The 20,982-nt window shown below is 24.0% G+C and overlaps 3 protein-coding genes across 7 annotated transcripts; 2 read left to right on the top strand and 1 right to left on the bottom strand.

The window, feature by feature from the left end:
- Positions 1–21: 21 nt before the first annotated feature.
- LOC129607133 (eukaryotic translation elongation factor 1 epsilon-1) lies at positions 22–3,082 on the top strand. Of its 2 annotated transcripts, none has more exons than XM_055517879.1 (2): positions 22–643; positions 2,618–3,082. In XM_055517879.1, the coding sequence occupies exon 1, from the start codon at positions 81–83 to the stop codon at positions 603–605; it is 525 nt and encodes a 174-aa protein (XP_055373854.1). In that variant the 5' UTR covers positions 22–80; the 3' UTR covers positions 606–643; positions 2,618–3,082. The 2 variants fall into 2 exon arrangements, with proteins under 2 accessions (XP_055373854.1, XP_055373855.1); XM_055517880.1 differs by lacking the exon at positions 2,618–3,082 and adding an exon at positions 816–1,535.
- A 2,547-nt stretch (positions 3,083–5,629) lies between these two features.
- On the bottom strand, positions 5,630–11,472 carry LOC129607072 (E3 ubiquitin ligase Rnf157). 4 transcript variants are annotated; one of them, XM_055517784.1, is made up of 10 exons: positions 10,977–11,472; positions 10,790–10,908; positions 10,303–10,738; positions 9,907–10,241; positions 9,791–9,850; positions 9,512–9,730; positions 9,076–9,453; positions 8,583–8,711; positions 7,265–7,394; positions 5,630–5,986 (listed from the first exon to the last, which is right to left on the bottom strand). In XM_055517784.1, exons 1-10 carry the CDS (start codon positions 11,059–11,061, stop codon positions 5,838–5,840), a joined length of 2,040 nt encoding a protein of 679 aa, XP_055373759.1. In that variant the 5' UTR covers positions 11,062–11,472; the 3' UTR covers positions 5,630–5,837. The 4 variants fall into 4 exon arrangements, with proteins under 4 accessions (XP_055373759.1, XP_055373760.1, XP_055373762.1 ...); XM_055517785.1 differs by lacking the exon at positions 8,583–8,711; XM_055517786.1 differs by lacking the exons at positions 5,630–5,986; positions 7,265–7,394 and adding an exon at positions 8,399–8,468.
- A 796-nt stretch (positions 11,473–12,268) lies between these two features.
- Positions 12,269–18,067, top strand: LOC129607057 (probable serine/threonine-protein kinase tsuA). Its single transcript, XM_055517755.1, has 6 exons — positions 12,269–12,380; positions 12,957–13,863; positions 13,922–15,228; positions 15,288–15,539; positions 15,615–15,860; positions 15,962–18,067. The coding sequence occupies exons 1-6, from the start codon at positions 12,342–12,344 to the stop codon at positions 16,241–16,243; spliced, it is 3,033 nt and encodes a 1,010-aa protein (XP_055373730.1). The 5' UTR covers positions 12,269–12,341; the 3' UTR covers positions 16,244–18,067.
- Positions 18,068–20,982: the final 2,915 nt, after the last annotated feature.

The raw sequence follows: 20,982 nt of genomic DNA, 5'->3' as shown, positions 1-20,982 counted from the left end.
ATGTTTGTGAATACTGTAGAATTCTTTTTTCTTAACATTTCAAGAAAGTTTACAGGTTATATTTTTAATAACTGAGAAAGATGATTCCAAAAATAATTATTGAAAAAACAGCAAATTATTTGAATATACCAGCAAATAGTATAACATTTAATGAAGAACAATTTGCGTCTGATGTCAATCATAAAAAAATTGGTCAATTTAACGCTATTTTGAATTTAATGTGCAATAAAGCAAAATTAGAAGGACCTGAAAAATTCAATACCGAGTTGGAAGTTGAACTCTACCAATGGTTGGAGTATGCGATTATGTACGTTATACCCGGATCAAAGGATAGATCTATGTCATTTAACTTACTAAAAACACTCGATACACATTTAATGAACCAATCATATTTATGTGGCCAATTTCTAACATTAGCTGATGTCTTAAATTTTTATGCAATTTTTGATGTAATAAAATCTTTGAATCCATCTGAAAAAGAACGATTTATTAATTTATCTAGATGGTTTGATCACCTACAGCAGAAGGAAAATATAAATCAGCAAAATAACCTAGTGAATTTCACTGTTCTTCATTTAACCGGTGAAAATCAAAAAATACACTAATGTTGGGTTGGTAAAAAAGAATTTATCAATAAAAATATGTAAGAAAAAGAACAAATAGGTAACTTACCTTTAGTGTCAGAAATACTTAATTCAATAGTTAAGAAAATGGCATAATTTTTGTATAATTTATTATTTTACCAAGCGAATTGTAATAATTAATTTCATTTTTGAAAACAAGTTTTCGTACGTAATTTTTTATTAATTTTTCAGGTTCAAACTAGCTCCTGCCTATACATATAATTATAATTGGAATAAAAATTAGTATTTTAGTGTCTTAAATTATGATCATAATTTAAACAGAAGGCTGTACAAGTAATTAAAAATTAAGATGGAATATTTATTGAAACAAGAGTTTTTTTTTCAATCAGTACTTAACTGAGGTACAAAACTATATTTGAATAAAAAGATTCTTAAAGAACATGTAAAACAAATATTTGGTTTCGGGAAAATAACCCGTCACTGATTTCAAATCCTCTCGAATTTGTCTTTTTCTGACAAATATTGAATAACTTGATCATGGCTACAAAACTAGTTATTCAAATGAAATGTAGAAATATTGAATAAAAATATTTGAATAATTTACAAAAAGATTGTAAGAGTTTTACAAAATTATATCAAAGTAATATAAAATAACATTCATGAAAAGGTATAAGCACCATTTTAAAAACAAAGGCCCTTATTATGAAAAAAAAATATATCGTACGATACACGATATTTCTGATAGTATTACTATTAGTAATTCCTAAAACAATTTGAGTTCAACATAGTTTTGTCAATTTCATTTAAAGAATTGTAGCCAAGTAATAGGCAAACCAATGAATAAGTGGCATAAATGGAACAATAAACCTAAAACAAATAGATGAAATCATTATTTCATTGATATTTTTAATAGATTTTAATTATGTATTAACTAATAGTGAATATTAATTTCAATTAAAAAGTAAACATGGCTCTGTGATTATGGTATTGATTTTTTTATTAATTCTCGATTCTGCATCAGCTATGTAGTGTGTACATTTCACCATTGAAATGTATTTTTAAATTTTACCCTTTTGAACCTTGCCTATATACGTACATACATGTATATCTGATTTCCACAGTAAAATTATATCCATAATATCCCCATAATTAATCAGATATTTACTCATTCTATTAATAATATTATGTACAATTATACAATTGAAGCAGTATTATATTAAAATTCTAGAAAAAAAAATAGGTGGGAAAAATATATTTTATAAAAAACAAAAATTAATTCGAATTAAAAACAGTGCTATTAAAATAATTTTTTAAATTTAACATGAGAGCTGTAAATTGCTCGAACTTTTTTCTACATCATACTTATATTTTTATTAACCTGAAAAGATTGCATTTTTTATTTTACCGTTATATCAGCTTTAATAAGGTGGATTTAAGTAATAAATTGACTTAATATAGGGTACAAGTGGGAGCATTTAATTATCTACATTCAAAATTTGACCGTACTTAAATACTATGTACGAGTATAAACGAAGGTATACATCAAATACCAAATTCAAATAAATCCGAAAATTACGCTTAAATTAATCAACCATACCTATGTATATAAATATACGAGTAGATTAAATTTACTCTTGTGAATTTAAAAAACATTATAAAATGCTATGATAAGAATATATTTGCCCCATAATATTTACCATACTTTCTATATATATCATTGGAAAATTAAAACGAAATAAGAATTTTCAAATTTTGTTTTTTATTTCCGCAACCCTTATGTATAAAAGATAAGACATTTAATTTATTTTTTTAATTTTAATCGGATTTTCGTGTTGAACATACTTACAGTGAAAATTATTTTTTCATTTAATAAATTCAAAATGAATTTCAAATTTTTCAATAATATTTTTGTCGTTTGCGTAAGTGATTTTGTTAATTTTTTTTCATTTTTATTGTACTAATACCAATTAAAATCAAATAACAATTATTTTGAATTCAAAAATAATAATATTATATTATAAATATTATTTCAGCTTTTGTTCTTAATGAAAATTGTATATTGCGAAGATCTAACAGATATGGTAGCCGAGTGTGCAAAAGCAAATAATATTTCTAGTGAACTACTCAAAATTATCTATACTGATATAACACAAGTTGAAGAAACGGATGATATTTATGGATATGCACACTGTATTTTTAGTAATATGAACGTTTTTGATAAAAATATTGGTTTTAAAAGTGATCGTGTTGCACATTACGGTTTAAGTTATTTAACATTTTTTAATATGTGCAAACATACTACACGTGGAGATATGTCACCGGGGCAGTTTTGTTGGATGGTTGGAAAATGTATGATGGAAAAAATGCAATCCATTAGAGATAATAGTTTAGCAAGTTTAGTAAATTTTTCTAAATTGTACCAAATGACATAATCATATATAAATAACTTATATTGAGACTTTAAATATACATGCATGCATATATGTATGTATGTATATTATAACTTATCAATTTAATATATGTATTTGAATAAGTATTTATGTAACAATGCATTTTATTTCTGAAATTTTAAATAAGCAAAATCAATTTGTAATATAAAATACTACTGAATTTAATATTTAAAGAAATAAGAAATGCAATTGTAAGTTTACCATAAAATAAATTTAAATATAATCTTTTATTGTTTTATAGTTTATTATTCAACTTTGGAAAAGCTATGTTTTAAAATTTCTATTTGTATTTAAATAAAATAATATAATTAGTGATTGTTATATAAAAATTCCGAAAATTTTATATAAAACCAGTTGTTTAATCTGTAATCAATCCAGAATTTCTTAGACTTTTTCAAATGTTTAATCTTATTAAACCGTTTAAATATAGTTAATTATGCATATATATATATTTCTATTATATATAAATTCATATATAAATCTAAGAAATAATCTTTATATACAATATTGTTTTTTGGTACCCATAACATGTATGTATGTACGTTTTACCTGTATTCGATTATTTACTTATTTTCAAAATATTGTATAAGCTGCTTTTCAAAGTTCACAAATTTAAGTAAATATCAAGCGATTGTGAAACAGAATACAATATTTTATTTAAAAAAAAGTTAGTAAATATTTTCATGTTATAATAAAAACAAATTGAAATTAAGTCGCTGATGGCATAGTCAACAATAAAATAGCTTTCGTGTAGCAATAATTTCAAATAGAAAATTTTGTTTCTTCTTTTTAAAAAAAATTAGGCTATTTACCTGTTAGTCTGGGCTTAAATTTTCCTTTTCATATAGGTTTCTCAATTGTTCAAATTTAAGGAGGACACATGTACATACATTTTGTGTTGAACAAAAATACAAGATTTGATATTTGCATAAATATAATTGAGGTTTCAATATGTCCACATTCCGTACAAAAAGGAAACAAACAAAGTTTCGTGATAATCTTTTATTCTCCGAAAATATAAAATATGTATATCAAAATTTTATGGTAAAATCTTTTTGAAGATCGCAACATTTCACAGCAATTATACTCGCTAAATAACATTACCTTCAACGTACTTAAATATTTTACTTACTATCATTATTTTCTACGATTAAAATTCATCTTTATTTTTTATCTTCAGTTCAAGGAATATTTATGCATAATTAATTTTTGATTTCCTCGTCTTTCATTCAATAAATCTAGTTAATGATTACCATGTGTTGAATATACTAATAAATTTTCTTTTAATGATAATACATATTTATATAGTATTTTTCAGAAGGTTGTTTATACAATATAGGAGATAACCTTTCGCTGTCTCATTTAGAGTTCATGAATTCAATTTTTAGAAAAGAAATTGGTAATTTGCGTTTATAAAAAACAATTTTGTAAAATAAAAGGTTATAAAGAATCCTTCTTTTAGTTGAGTTCAAAAAAGTTCATATAAATTAGTGTTTAGGATAAAAAAAATAAAAAAAATATTTATTTCAAAAGATATTTTTAAAATATTTAATTTACCATACAAATTATTATCAGCGAACTTTTTTTTTTGGTTGGCGACTGAGGCCTTCACGGCCTTCTCATCGACCGATCTATAGGATTTTTTGTGATTCTCATCCCCATCTCAGATTTAACCATTTCCATCGTAAAAATCGCGAATTCACACAATAAGTGCTCTAACTTCATTCTCTTCCAGGCAGAGACGGCAGAACTCGCTATCCATTTTACCCATCCTTTTCAGATTGGCCATCGGGAAGCTGTGTCCGTTGGCATTACAAATCATGCCTTCAGAAAAACGAAAGGATATGTTTCCCACTCCCCTCCGGCCATCAGCTTTTCCATTTATCCCGTAATTTCTCGACATCCACATAAAAGTTACCTTGTTATATCTAGTCAGGACGTCAAAAACATCAATGCATTCCCTTAGCAGTTTGAATCCCACTATATCTGGCCGACGGGCCTATAAAAACGGCCCTACTCTCATTGAATTTATATATTTAAAACTTTATTTTCTAAAATAGTGCTATTTTTTTTTTTTTACTGATGAAAAAACCTATAGTTTCTAATTTGCATTTAATAATTCTTCAATACTATATAAATTGCTGTTGACTGAGCTCATCGTAGTAGGGTTAAACATTTTGTTAAAAATTCTAAAATAAAAAATTTATTCTTTATCAATAACGAATCTTCTATTTTTAATTAAAAAATTGCTAAATTTCAAATTTGATCTCTGTTAAAAGCTTTCTCAATCAGTTATTTGTTCTATATGTATGTGCAAAAGTGTAAAGATTGCTTTAAAAGCTTCCCTTTTTTAGTTATTCCGGGCAAATAAAAAAGTCTTGATTTCTGTCGCTTTACTATGTATATAAGACTCATATATAAGAATAAATAGGTCTTAACAAAATTTTATATTAAGTCAAAATTTTCAAATTAAGTGTCGAATAATTAATTTTTATATTTATATTTTAGAATGTTGCCACATAACATTTTTTTTTATTGATAAAAACCAATAAATAGTATATATGTATATATGTATGTATATAGAATAAATAGTAAGCTATCCAACTAATATTTTAATTAATAATAATTATTGCCAATAAAATTTTATTTTATTTAATTGTAATGTATAAGTAAATATGTAGCTGTCAGAATAAATTGTTTAATATATTATGCAATTAACTAAAATTATTATTTTAATGAAACGGTTAAAGATAATTTCCTTCTACTATATATTTTTTTTTTTCAAAATGAATCAAAAAATTATTTAAACTTTCATTATAGTAACAGTTTTCTGTTTATCTTCAACACCTGTATTTGGTTGATTTGAACTCAAAAGATGTTTTGTAGATGCACTTGAAGAATAACTATCGCCAGAACTTCTTGTTGATGCAGAATTACCACTTATAGGACTATCTATTTAAATAAATTCAATTAAAACAAAAATTGTATTTCTAGTCAAAAGTTTCCACAACAAATAAATTATTATTTTAAGTTTTATCAACAAATTGTAAGCGTAATTAATTTTAATTTTAAGAAATTTTGTTTGATAAATCTTAAAATGTATTTTTTGTGTTTTTCTATTGAAGAAAGAAAAAAAAAAAACTATAAACTTCTGAAATGTTTTACAATTCTAATACAAGTTTAGAATCTTCTTTTTCATGCTAAGTAATTCCTTAACAAGGAACAAAATTGGTAATGTTAGTAATCCGAAATTACATAAGAATGAATTAGATTTTCATTAGAATCTAATTTGACTTTAATTCGGATCCTTTTACTTTCGCTTTTATCAAAACGTTATTAATCGGTTTTATTCATGTGTAGAGGAAGAAAAAGCACACAATTTCTAGGAGCTTTATATTATAAATAAAAGAAAGAAAAGAAATTCAGTTCATGAAATTCTTGCAAGTATAGTAATTAGCTTAATTTAATTAAAGTTTCAGAAAAAAAAAGTGATAATTAAAATTTTAAATTTTGTTTAGTTTTACATATTCATATTTGGTGTACAATAGTTTCTGTAATATAAATAGATCTATGTACATAATACAAATCAAGCGAATAAAATTCTTGTTTCTCTTATAGCAAAATTATGCTAAAATTTTTGTTTCTAAATTCTAAATCATTTAAAATTTATAGAATGGCACGTTTTTTTTGTTTAATCTTACAGATACAAAATTATTTTAATAAAAAATAACTACAACTTTTTTATTTTATAATATTTATAATCTGTTATTGTGACTAGTTTTATTGTAATTAGTTTAAGAGTGATTGATTTCATAAATTATTTAACTTTCACCACATTTTAAAGAAAAAAGAAAACTGTTAAGTGTTAGTTTCTAAGATTAATTAAATTACAAATTATTTATTGTATTGTTTTAAAATTCATTTGCTCGAAATATAAAAATTCTAATTTAGAAAATAATTAGAATAAATTATCGTGTATTAAATATTCTAATAATATAAATAGATGAATATAATATTTACATATGGCATATTAAAATGTTTTTTGTCTTACAAAAATATTTAAATATGATTATTAAAATATATGTATTTGTAAGACAAATATACTTATTTAAAATCAAAAACTAAAACTCTAATATTATACAGTAATTTTGTAAGAATTAAATAAATTAAGTATCTTTGGAAAACCGATTCATACCAAATTGTAATAACAAAATATTAAATGCAATTTACCTGGTAAGGAATTGACAACATCTTTAATATTTTTAATTGGTGATGGTATTGTATTATTTGTTACTGAACTGTTAGTTGATGAAGTTTTATTATTTACTGAAGTAGTATCATTGTTGTCTACCATTTCTTTCTGCGAAATTTTATAATTTAAAATATTGTTCTTATTTTTTTTTTTCTTAAAAAACACAATATTTTGTCAATTAAACTACAGAGATTTATAAACATTTGGTTTTTTTTTTTTTTTTTAATGTAATGGATTTTTCATTATAAATTTGTATTTAATTACTTATGATAGTTAAAATAATGCGAGACTGTTTTATTAACATCTTTGTATATCATTATGATTTTAAATTTAAAAGATTATGCAAAATGTATTTTTTTGTAGCTCTATTGAAATATGAATAAAACAAAGGGAGAATTTAATTAAATAAAAATCCTTATAATAGAAAATAAACATAAATAAGAAAAAGAAAAAAACACAAAACTTAAAATTTTTTAAGAATAATTCGTAAAATTTGTTAAGGGATTTGTGATTTGTTAAAAATTAGTAAGTAATAAATATGCCTAAATATCATCTTCATTTCAATTCATTCTAGGTTTTAAAATTGCACAAAATCTTTAAATATACAAAATAATTTAAATTGTTCGAGTTTCAGAGAAAGGGTTCAAATTTTCAAGCTAAACTTGTTTTTTTTTTTTTATAAATAACTTTAAAGATTCACTATTTACTATTTTTTCAACGTTTAACATTTATCTTTGTAATGGAATCAATAAAGGAAATAAGGAAAATTATAATACGTACTTGTAAACCTTAAATATGATTGTAAATTATTTAATGAAATAAAAAATATTTCTGTATTAATTTTTTGGAGTAGCATCTAGTTATATTGTTTGAAAAAAAAAATTGGTATGTATGTATGTACATTTTAATATAATAATTAGGATAGCAAAATACAATTGGTATCAAATTTATATTTACATTTTTTTTTTCTAAATAGTATTTATAATTTTTTTTTTTTTTATAATTTTAACTATTTAAACTTTTAAACAATATAGCTAAAACTTAAATACAATTTAAAAAAATAAAAATAATTAAAGAAAAAAATAAATGAAAGATAATGTATGTATGTATGTTTTAAATTGTTTAAGGCGAATATCTTACAATATTAAAAATATAATGTGCTAATAACGATTTTAAACAATACTGTATAATAATTAATATATGATTTTAAAAATTAACAAAATAAAATTTAAAAATAAAAAGAAAATAAAAAAGTTAAAGAAAATAATACTAAAAATAAAAATACTAAACCCATACATTTTGTGGGCAGAGCGGACTTAATATAGATGTTTGAGGATCTTCCGGAGTAAAATAATCGGAATCCTCAGCGTCAGCCAATAAGGACCCATCACCATCAGTTGAGAGTGAAGGACGAATTCGTTTTTTCTATAAATTAATATACATTTTTTTCACTTTCCATATTATGCTAAACTTTTTAGCAAAAGCTTTGTTATATTATTATAATAACAAATTGTAATCTATTAAGTGTTTATAATTTAAGATGTTTAAAAGAATTTTTGAAATTTTTCACTAAAAAAATATTTTTTTTTTTAATAAAAGTTTTAATTGTAATTATTATAATATCCAGCTTTTACTATATAGTTCCTTTGCAGATTATTATAAAGCTTTAACAAAAAGTTAATATAACTTATAACTTAATATTAAAATAAGTGAGAAATGAATGATTTTGTTAATTTTTTAATCCTATTCCAAAGGTATGGTTAAGTTTGTGAAAAAAATTTACTTTTACCTTTTGCGCATCAATTGGTAAATCTTCTTGATCTGTGTCATCAACTGATTCTTCAACATCATTGATTTTTAAAGTTGAAAGCGGAATTTCTTTTTCTTTATCGTTTGGTGAAAGTAATGGTGATAATTTTTCAACATCACTATCATTTTCTACATCTTTACTAGTTGGTGATTGTAATTTTACACTATGACGTTCATTAATAATTTGTAAGCTTTCCCGGCTTGATTGACGTTTATGCGACTTTTCTCTTCCTGATGATTTTTCACTATTGATTGAAGAACGCCGATTATTTACTGTCGGTGGAGGAGAATTTTTGCCAACCGAATTATTATCATTGGCAATATTATCTTCGACTGATTTTGTTGTTGATATACGAAACTAAAAATTTTTGAAATATTTAGTATTATATTTTTTCTTTGACTTATCTTTATGGAACCTCCGAGGATGTGTCTTTTGATTTCTTCGATCGCTTTTGGCTACCACTTTTAGGACTTGATTTTTTTTCAAGCTTGTGAAGATCAGTTCCCTGTACAGTATCACCATCTAATATGTCGCCGCTATCTACTGAATTATTTCTACATACTTGAGGAGGACCATTTAATGCCTCAATCAAGGATACCGGAATATAACCTGGTGGAATATGTTCGCTATTTGTCTGTTAATTAGAATAAATTTATTTTTTCTTCATTATTAATATTTTGAAATATGAACTCACATCTTGAGCATTTTGAGCTATTAGGCTGGTACTGTTAACACCTTTTTTAACAGCTCTTATCTAAATTACAGTTAAAAAATATTATGTAAGTTTTAATAAAAAGAAAAAAACTTCACCTGGAGCAGAGCTCTGAATGGAGCTCGACAAATTGGACAATTATTTGCTTGATATCTTAATGAATCAGCACACGAATTACATAAACATAAGTGACGGCAAGGTAAAATGAGGGTATCTCTTGTGTCGCTCATGCATATAACGCATTCACTTCCATTGTCATCTGTATCTTCATCAATTGCTGGTTTATTCAAGGTTTTGTTTTCTATACCATAAATTTCTTGTAGAAGGTAACTAAGTCCATCGACAAAAATTTTTTGCTTAAGTGCTCTCAAAGCATATGTCCCATCAGAATGATGATCTACGACACATATTGTAGTATGAGATTGTCTGGAATCTTCAAAATTAAAAAGAATTTAAGATGCAAGTATTATTTAATTGTACTGAGTGGCGGATACCTTCAGCACCTTCTTCAATAACACAGTGTATCGCTACAGGAAATACATCCGCATCTGATTTATAAGACAGTTCTTCATCGGAATATAAATTTGGATGAAACATATGCAGGGGTTGAGAAAAGTATTGGTTGACGCCTTTTTTGTATCGATAAGTTTCAGATGTTAAAGAAGAGTCTCTTGGAATATATGTTACACTATTTGCCGATATTTCTTCTGTACAAAAATAGTATATAGTGATAGCACAACTAGCGTCTGAATCAAATATAAATTCTATATTAAATGAATTGGATTTTGTTATTGTAACTCCACCACCACTATCTCCATTTTTTATTATATTTTCAGAAGATTTAACGAATCGCACTGATTCTTTGCGAATGTTGACAAGACTTTTCAATGTTTTTGTGGGCTCATTTGCTTGCGGGGGAGGATATGGAAACTAAAAAAAATATTTTAATGATACTATTAAATTTAGTAAGTAGTTATTTACTGCAGTTGGTCGACCTCCCAAAAAGTTTAAATCGGCATTTTCACCAAAAAGATATGCTTCTGGCTGCGGAGTATCAAATCTTTCTCCCCCCATGATAAAGTGGCTTCCAAAATAATTTCCTAGTTTGGTATTACATATACATACGTAGGTACAATACTTTTATTCATTGCCTTATTTACAAAATTACCTGTTTTCGGAGGATATTTGTAGGATGAAGCTGATAAATCGGTCTCTTCGACAGTTGTACTTTGCCTACTCGTTAAAGACCCCATTGATTTACTTTTATTTTTATTTATTTTTAATTTTATTATGTACGTCCAAATCAATTTATTTTAAACAAAAGATACTTTTCATTTGACAGCACTTTCAATAACTACGTTTATGGCTTAGCTAAAATAGGCTGAACTAGAATGCAATTGCTAAATTGACTTTGACGGCTGGAGCTAGTTTTTACTTTATACAGGCTTTACAAATGGTTAAACAACAAAATGTGACATTTATATAAGTTGAACCTTAAGAATTTTTTGGCTTATATTTGTAAAATTTACTATATTTTTCTCCTGCTTATTGCTTTCTTTTAATCTAATTTGCCATTTGAAAGTTATGCTTATCTCAAATCCAATAATGATTTGTTATAGCGGCCTTGTTATTAATTAATCTAGTATTTTTCCGTATAAATCCAATGGTCGCTTAATATAATTTCAACTACGGTATAAATACAGCCAATGTCATTTCATCATTCTGAAAACCCTACTTACTTGAGAAAACTGGATTTGGAATTTACTAGGAGCAAAATTTAAAAAATTTAACAAAAGTACTTGATATATAAATGTATCACGTACATTTGAACGTGATACATTTATCACGTACAAATTTGAACAAAAGTGAAATTTTTACTCCGATTTTAATTAAATAAGTGGAATGTCCAATATGTAAAAAATGACAAAATTTCATTTTTTTGAAAATGCATTCCAAAAAATTAAAATGTAAAAAAGAAAATTAAGAAAACACTTTTGAATTTTTGAATTGAATTGAAAAAATATGAGTTCAAACCGATATTATAATTTTGATGTTAAATTTATTAAACAAGATATTGAAATTTTATGACAATCTTCATATAATAATTTAATTATATATATTCACTTTCAGCGAAAATATAAATATATTGCATATTTGGATATATTTACTATATATTGTACATTTGGATTATATAATCTAAACAAATATCTTACTATTAAAGGCATTCATACAATATGTTTCCTTTTTTCTAAGTAATAGAAAAATACTAGAACGAAATGTTATGACTTCCAATAGTAATAGAAATTTTGTTTTCGATGACAAGAAATAAAAAATTTATATATCAACTTTAATCATTTATGAGGACGGTAACACATTTTTTTACTTGAAAATTCCCAAATATTAAACAAGATTTGTTAATTGGGTGAAATTTTATGAAATGTTGAGTGTTGACATAGCTCCCTCTGTAATTTCAAAGTGATAAAAAATGGTGAAACACTATGTCATATTCATATGAAATAAACAAAATTTTTAGATGGACGACTCGTTTTTTGGCTTTGATACATCAGTACCAGTGAGTTTTGAAAAATTTTTGTAGTCGAAACAATTAAACTTTTATATTTTACGAACATTAAATCGTTATAATTGACTTGAAATAATGAACCTTAGTAATGGTGGTCTGACAAAACAAAATTGATACCAAGAAAGAACGCAAAATTTTCTGTAGAATTGTCAATTATCTTCTATATTTTTTAGTCTTAATTTTTTCTTAAAGTTAAATTTCAAATAATATCTTTTCAATCCGGAAAATATAGTAGTGTCTTAATAAAGATTAGCCTTTGATTGAAAAAAAGCTCGTAATTAACTGTTTTATTATTTCAACTAAATATTAAGATTACACGTCGAGTTTTTTCCCGGTAAAACGAAAAGTGTTATGCTAATTTTTGTTCAAAGTTAATATCAAATTTAGGCGCTGCCTTCATATTTTCTAATATGTTAAATTTGGTGTTCAGTTTATTTATTTGCTTAAATTGTAAAATTAAAACAATATCAATTTGTTTGCGCATATATGTATATGTAAATGCATGCCGAATTTTACACGAGTTTATGTTTTTAAGTATATATTAAACAGATGTTTTTATTTTATTAGGTTGAAGATGATGGAAGTGGTGGTATTGGTGACTGCGATCTTTCCGAACCCCCGGAAGATGTGTTTGATGCACTCAACGATGAGACATTTGGGTCGGCCATCAATGGCGATTGGGAAAAATCCCATGAGCACATGGTTAAACTTGATAAACTTAAGAATGGACCTAAAAAATCCGTAGATTCTCTATTAATTAATGAAGATGAAGAAGACGAAAATGAAAATGTGGAGCATAACGAAGAAGAAGAAAATTATGATTTAGAAATTAGCCTTTCACAAGTAAAATTGGACGATGTAGATATTTCTTCAGATGATACTGAGACTCGACTCCAGTTAGATCCGAGTGTATGGGCAAATCCTGTAAAACCAATAACTCAGCCAATTTCGCGGCCAGCGGAGTCAGGGTACACAAATCCTGAAGCATTTTTACGTCGTCATTTTTCAAACCCTTTTGAAATTTTGCTTTCCCAACCACAACAAATTCAACAACGTCAACCGTTTTTTACTAATCAAACTTCTAATGCAGTGCATATACAAAATCAGTCTTTATTTCCGCAAAATTCAAATAGAAGAGAGCCACAAACAACACAGCAACAAAAATCAAAACAGCCTCTGACAGAACAACAATCTCTTATTTCTCTACAAAACATGTTTTTTGCACCCCCAACAAAACCAATTAATATAATGTCTGTTGAAGATATAGAAAGAAACATTAGAAGTCAACAAGAACAACAGAAGCAACAGCAACAACAAAAGCAAATATCAACAACGCAGCAGCAGCAAGAGCAACAAAGACAATTACAACAATTGCAACAAAAACAATCTGTCCAAGCTAAAACTTTGAAAACAGTTAATAAAGTAGATTCTAAGAATGAAAGTTTGAATCAAGTTACGGGCTCAGCTTTTAAAGGCAAGTATATGAAATATTTAGAATCTTTGATAATTATAAATTTATAAAATTTTAATAGAACCAACAATTTCTCAAATATCTTTATCACAACAATCGCAACAAAATCAAGCACATTCTCAATCACAAAATAATCAAGCAAATATTAATTTTTTAAATCGTCCACATTCTGCTGTTCCTCTTGGGTTTAACGCTCCTCGACCCAATTTTAATTATTCATTACAACATCCACTGAATTTAATAACACCGACAAATTCAGGTTCAATGAACAATTTGCAGAATCAATTAATTGGACACAAAAATCAGCAAGGATTTCAGCCACCAAATTTTCCACTATTACATCATGGAATGCCTGGTTCTATTCCTCCTTTTCCACATGGAAATTTTGCAAGACCGATGCCTAACCTTCCAGTTGCTTTAAATAACTTTGCTATGCATCCGAATTTTAGTGCAATGAGGCCCCTGGGACCACCTGTCGGCATGCCTCCTCCAAGAATGCCACCACATCCTGCGTTGATGAACAACTTAATTCTACCGCCTCCTGGAATTATGTACCCAAGCCCTCAAGCACTTTCCATGCAGTTTTCGTCAAATACTAACCAGCTCAATCAACGTTTGATGCAAGAAATTCAACAAAATCATCCAATGTTGGCTAATCGGAACGTTCTATTGAATCATAGTAACCAAAGTCATAATATTAATCATGGTAGACAACATCAAGATAAGTCAAAAGTGGTTGCAAGAGCCAATGGAAATTTGCCTGTGGAATATGATGAATATGCAAATTTAATGAGTATAAGAGATAAACATTGGCTTATTGGCATTCAGTTGTCTCAGTTAAATACAGAAACTCCTTATATTGATGACTATTATTATACAATATACAAAGAGAAAAAGGCAAAACAGAGTGGGGAAATCGGTCAAAGCAAAACGCATAAAGATAATCAGCTTAATCATCCATTTTCCCAACCGAAAGGCCATGCTCAATTGGTTATATTATCAATGGGCAAAAATGGTACGCAAAATCATCGAAATGGACAAAATAATAGAGAGCGCCGAAATTCTGAATCCGCAAATAATAAAGATAAAGATAACCAACAACAACAGAGAAATTTTAATTACACTCCTCTACAATTTGAAAATTCCTTGGGAAAATTGCAATATGGCAGTGTTACAGCGCCTCGTAAAATTATTGACATGGAGATTATGGGTAATGAAAATAGCACACAAACAAATACTCCACTTGAAATTTCTGCGCAACGTAAGTCACGTTACATATTGTTGCAAATTGAAATTCTTTATAAAATTGTACTCAAATTGGAAGATTTAGAAAATCCTGCTGCGATTGCGACGTCATTAATAGTAAAAGTAATATTGCGAAATTAAATTAATTAAGAATTTTGAATAATGTTTGTATGTAATTTTAGGAGAAAAAAGAAAAAGAGAAGCAGATAGTCCTTGAACAAAGCTTTATGAGTGAATTAAATAAAGAAAGTGAAATTGGTGATGGCGAAAATGTTGACTTAAAAACTGAGTCAACTTCAACATCCGTTAGCTCATCAGTAAGCGATAAATACTCGGCATATGAATTAGAATCTAAAGATAAATTGCTTGAAAAATTGATACCGTACCTAACCATTGAAAAAATAACCTCGATGATGTCTGTTCGCAAAGGAAAGGTAAATATTACTAGGTTTTGTTACAAATTTTATGTGCATTTCCAACAAAATTTTAAATTGCTTTTAAATTATTAGATATTAATTAAGCGTATATTACCACACATCATTGATAATCCAATACGTTGGACGGTTTGGATCGGAGTTTTTTCATGTCTTCAAAATGTGCTAAAAAAGGATAAAGATGATAATGAAGGCGCTTTATACAGTTTATATCCTGAATTTAAAAAACAAATTCGACAGGCAGATATGGAAATTTGTAATAAAATTGCAAATTCAATGCGATTAAATGATAAAAAATTAAATGGTTTCTTTTCAAGCAAGGTAAAAAAAAAATGATTAGAAATTATTACACGAAATATATAATTATATCGTAAACTGCTTTTAAAAAATTTATTACTAATATACATATTTTGATTTTATAGTTTTGTATTTCTTCTTTGGTATCATTACTACTACGAGCAGAGGAAATTTATGCTGAATCAGAAGATCTAAGTAAAAGTGAAAATAACTCAAATAAAATCTGGTCGGAATTTTTATCAATTTTATCAACTGCATTGAATCGAACAGTAGAAAATCAAACTATAACAGCGGAAATTGAATCGTCAGCAATTAATCCTTTGGTAACACATTTATCACGTTTCAAACACTTAAAACTAGATTCGCTATTAACTCTTTTTTCACAAGATAAACAACAAGTGGAATAATGTTTACGTTCTTTTTTTTTTTTAATAATACTTCAAAAGAAATCAGCAAATTTTTCGTTAAAAAAAGAAAAAAAAAACTTTTTGATAACTTGCAAAGCTAACTAAAGAAAAAAAAAAACAAAAGTAAAAAATTAAATCAAAAAATTTAAGGAAACAATAGTCTGTGTTTAGGTCTTAAGAAATGTTTAATTTTATTTCGTTGTTCAAATAGTAATTTGAATTTATTTGCAAATTATTCAAAAGTTTTTATATTATTGAATGTCGAATGAAGAAAAAAAAAGAAAAAAATGAATATTTAAGTTTTAATATTAAAAGTAATTTAAAAAATAAAAAATATAATTCACCTTTTTTTTCAATAAATAAATTTTTGTTAAAATCTTATACATATATATTTAAAATGAGCTCTTTTAAAAATTTTCTTATTTATACGATATATTAAAATATTTTTAGTTAAATTATTTTGTAAGTGTATATCTCTGTATGTATATATGCATAAATCATATTATATTTAATACCATATTAATTAACATGCATAAAGTTTGGACATTTTTTCTTTACTTGGAAATTAATCTTTAATATGTGTTTTAAATATTATTTTTATTTCATCTATGTAAATATATATATATACATATATGTACGTAGTATGTGTGTAATATATTAATTTTAAAAGTTTAATATTTGTATTATCCCTATGACATATTATGTACAAACATATTACTTCAAAAATATTAAATATGTATGCAATTTTAAAAAAATACAAAAATTTCAAAATTCAAAGCTTATTATTCGAAGGTTCCCCTCTGTTAAATATATTTACGTAGGTACATATATTTATATAGAGTTGTTATAGCGGTAACATAATAAGTAAAAAATTTTAATTTTTCTAGAAATAGCAGATGAACATTAATATAAAGAAAGCTAACAGAAAATCATGTTATTTATAAAATAATTTTAAAATTTTTAATAAATTTTTTAGAATCAACATTGAATTTTGACTTAATTATGCAATATTTTTTTAATTTATCCACAATACACTAAATTCTCATATATTGTTATACAAAACAAAAAAATTAAAAAAATATACCTATTATTTAATTTAGATTGTTTTTTTGTAAGAAAATTTTATAATTTAGGTTACTTTTATAATAATTATGAATGTTATTATAGTTAATTTAAGTTGACGCAGGTTTCACATTTATTTTATTGTTGGTTTTGGAAATATTTAATATGACCATGCATATATATATACAAAATTTAACAATGTAAACAAATACAAAAAAGATAAAAAACGAAAAGAAAAAAAAAAATATGAATTACAGAAAATTTTTATGTCGCTGTGGATTGTTTTTTGAAAAAATTCGCAATTCTATTATTTTAACAATTTTGCTTTTTATTAACGACATTTTCAAGAAAAAAAAAAATACATTATGAATGAAATATAATTGTTTTATTAATCATTGAGTAATAGTAATAAAGGAAAGTTTATGAATTGCTTTTTTTTCTAAAATAGAGATTTGAATTGAAAACTTTAAGTTAAAAAATACTTGATTATATTAAAACATCAATGATACAAAAAAGAAAAAAGAGAATATAAATAAATATCAAAACAAAATTTTGAAAAAAATCACATCAATTTATTTTAAATATAAAAATTTCAATATTCAATTTTAAAATTAGCAACTCAAAGTTTAAAAATGTTAATTTTAGTAATGTTATACGCTATGAATATTTCTTTCTGAAGTAGCTTTATTTTTATAATTTAAAATTTGTTATAAATAAAATTTAAAATATAATCACGTTCTTATGAACTTTCCAAGTAATATTTTTTCCCTTAAAAATGAGAAAAAAATCAAATTTTTATAATAATTTTTATAATTTTAATTTAAACAAGAACCTAAAGTAGTTTATTTATTCAAATTATCCAATTATGATTTTTATTTAAATTTCTATTTGAAATAAATAAAAAAATAATTTAAAATGTTAACAATATTACCAAACTTAATTATTTGTGCTTGCTTATTTAAATAAAAAGTAGTTTTGAAATTTACTATATTTTTTATAAAGAAAAAGAATTATTTTTAAAATTAATCAATTAATTAAAAAATATAAATTTTTTAATTAATATTATTAAAAAACAAACATTCTTTTTTCGTTCTTCTTTTAATTTTACAAATAATTGAAAAAAATTTATATATATATATATATATTTTTTATTTTATTTTTTAACTTAATTATACCAGGCTAAATTCGAACTACATTAATAGTGTGTACATGCATATTATAAATATTAAATTCACATAAATATAATTTATGTGATATAGATATTATTGTTTCATCTTGTCACATAAATATAAATGCACCTTTTTTCAAAAAAAAAAAATTAATAGGATTTATTTTTAATTTCTAAGTGACATATAAAAATTCTATATTTCTTTTAAAAAACATTTTAAGCGTTTATAATATAATCAGCAGAATTTTATAATTTCAAAAATTCAATATAAATGTTCTTGTATATTATAAAATAATTAATTACACCTCACTTAAATTTTTCAACAATAATTGCTTCAACAGAAAATGAAATATTCAAAAAGATTTTTATAAAATTCATTATATGAAAATAATATTTAAAAAAAAAATTTTAAAAAATTTACTATTTAAAACAAACAAAAACAAAAAAAAAGTCAAAATTCATATTTCATAAATCTCTATATAGACGCACTAATGAAGGAATTTTGTTTTTTTATTAATAAAAAAGTAAATAAATAAATTTAAAATACAAAAAACAAAAAAGCAAAAAAAAAAAAAATATAAAAAAATTTTTTTAGCACAAGTGTGTTTGCAAAAATAAAAAATATACTAATATTTTTTGCTAGTAGTAAATACAGAAAATTGGAAAAAACTTCACACTATTTTTAATATTTACAAAATGTCTTTCATTTCTTTCTTTCATCCTTAATTCTTTGCTCTTTTTTTTTATTTTTCAAAATTATATTATTAAAAATTTAAAATAAATAAATCAAAAAAAAAAAAAAAATATTTTTTAAAATTCTACCTAGATAAATTGTATTAATGCTTCAAAATTAGAATAAAAAAAAAATAAGCAAAAAAAAAATTAGTAAGAAAAAACAAAATGAAATATTATGTATATATATACATACATACACATACGTATATAATGCAAATGGCCTGAATATAAAATTTGAAAAAAAAAAAAACAATATTTCTATTTTCTTAATTTAATTATAAAATCAAAAATATTTAACAAAATCTAATCAATAATGCTTTTAAAAAATTAAAATTTTAATATAGAACTTTTAAATTTTTCCAGGATATTTTGTACAACAATTGTGTACTTAAAAAATTTTTTATTATTTTGAAAGGGGGAGGGGGGTGGCAGGTTAATCAAGTAGAAGAAAAAGCAAAAAAATAAATACCCTGAATTCCTAAAACTCTTTTCAAAAATTCTATAATCACTAAATAAATTAAAATAATTTTGAATTTAAAATCATAGTAATATTTTTTTATTTAATAAAGCATAAATATAGTATATTTTCTATTTTAAATTAAAATTTACAAATTTATAATAAGAAGAACTAGAATTTATTATTTTTTTTTTTTTTAATATAATTATGCAATTTATGTTACTCTTTATTTAATATTTTTAGCAATAAATTAATTTAATTTTTAATATTTAAATCATGTAAATTTTTTTTTTGCGACACTTTAATTTTTTTTTTTTAAATTCGTATTTTGTAATTTTGTTTCATATAGTTTTTATTTTCATTTTTTGTAATAAGCATACTTATAGATTGAAATGAAATTTTTATTACAATTGCATTAATATTTTTTTTTTTAAATTTACTATTTTTATAAATTTTTACAAAAATTTGTTATTCAGCCCATTTACATTTAATATTATCATTCATATTCTATTAGATTGCATCACTTAACATTATGAGAAATTATTGAAAATTATTTTCAGTTTTCATTATAGAATTTTAAATTTCAAATTTGATTTTATTCTGAAAAAATTCAAAAAAATTTTTCAATAATAACCCATAATAATATGAAGTGATTCAACCAACAGAATATGGGTGTGTTATACGTAATAAAAACAAAATTAATTTAATTAGAAAACGACGATTATGATTTAAAAAAAAATATTTAAGAAAAAAAAAAAAACAAAGAAACAAAAGTAAAAGGTGTGTAACAAAAAAAAAAAAAAAGGATTAAACACAAAAAACACAAAACCGACGATATGTTTGAAAATACCATTTTTATATATACACACACACATATATATATATACATACATAAAAATACTTATATACAATAATAATAATATTCATATATTTTTTGTATAATAATTATTAAAAAAAAAAAAAGAGAGAAAAGTGTCAACATCAAACAAAAACATAAAAAAAATTTTATTAAAAATATAACTGTAAAAAAATTAATTTTTTTAATTTGAGAACAGAAATTATATAAGAAATGTTTTTTTTTTTCTTTTTTTTAATTATAAAAACCAAAAATAAAAAATAAAAATTAATATTATTGCAAAATGGAAAAAGAAAGAGAAAATGGGTAAAAATAAATTAAATAAATTCATTCTAAACAAAACAAAACAAAAAAATAAAAAAAAAAATATAAAACAAAAATTATCTAAAAATAATAAACATTAAGTTTTTTCAAACACATTTTTTATTTAAAATTCTTTTATTATTTAGAAAAGTAATAAA

The sequence above is a fragment of the Condylostylus longicornis genome, unplaced genomic scaffold (assembly GCF_029603195.1).
Source record: "Condylostylus longicornis isolate FDR11 unplaced genomic scaffold, ASM2960319v2 ptg000026l, whole genome shotgun sequence".
Classification (NCBI taxonomy): domain Eukaryota; kingdom Metazoa; phylum Arthropoda; class Insecta; order Diptera; family Dolichopodidae; genus Condylostylus; species Condylostylus longicornis.
The sequence above is the reverse complement of the archived record's forward strand: the minus strand, read 5'-3'. Positions and strand labels throughout refer to the sequence as shown.

Bases quoted from the DNA above. Each gene is read 5' to 3' on its own strand.
- LOC129607072 (XM_055517784.1), bottom strand. From the start codon at position 11,061: ATGGGGTCTTTAACGAGTAGGCAAAGTACAACTGTCGAAGAGACCGAT. The intron at 10,242-10,302 runs GTATCCGCCACT...TTAATTTTGAAG, and splicing joins TATTGAAGAAGGTGCTGAAG to ATTCCAGACAATCTCATACT. The intron at 9,851-9,906 runs GTGAAGTTTTTT...ACTGTAATTTAG, and splicing joins CATTCAGAGCTCTGCTCCAG to ATAAGAGCTGTTAAAAAAGG.
- LOC129607133 (XM_055517879.1), top strand. From the start codon at position 81: ATGATTCCAAAAATAATTATTGAAAAAACAGCAAATTATTTGAATATA.
- LOC129607057 (XM_055517755.1), top strand. From the start codon at position 12,342: ATGGACGACTCGTTTTTTGGCTTTGATACATCAGTACCA. The intron at 12,381-12,956 runs GTGAGTTTTGAA...TTATTTTATTAG, and splicing joins GCTTTGATACATCAGTACCA to GTTGAAGATGATGGAAGTGG. The intron at 15,540-15,614 runs GTAAATATTACT...TTAAATTATTAG, and splicing joins TGTCTGTTCGCAAAGGAAAG to ATATTAATTAAGCGTATATT.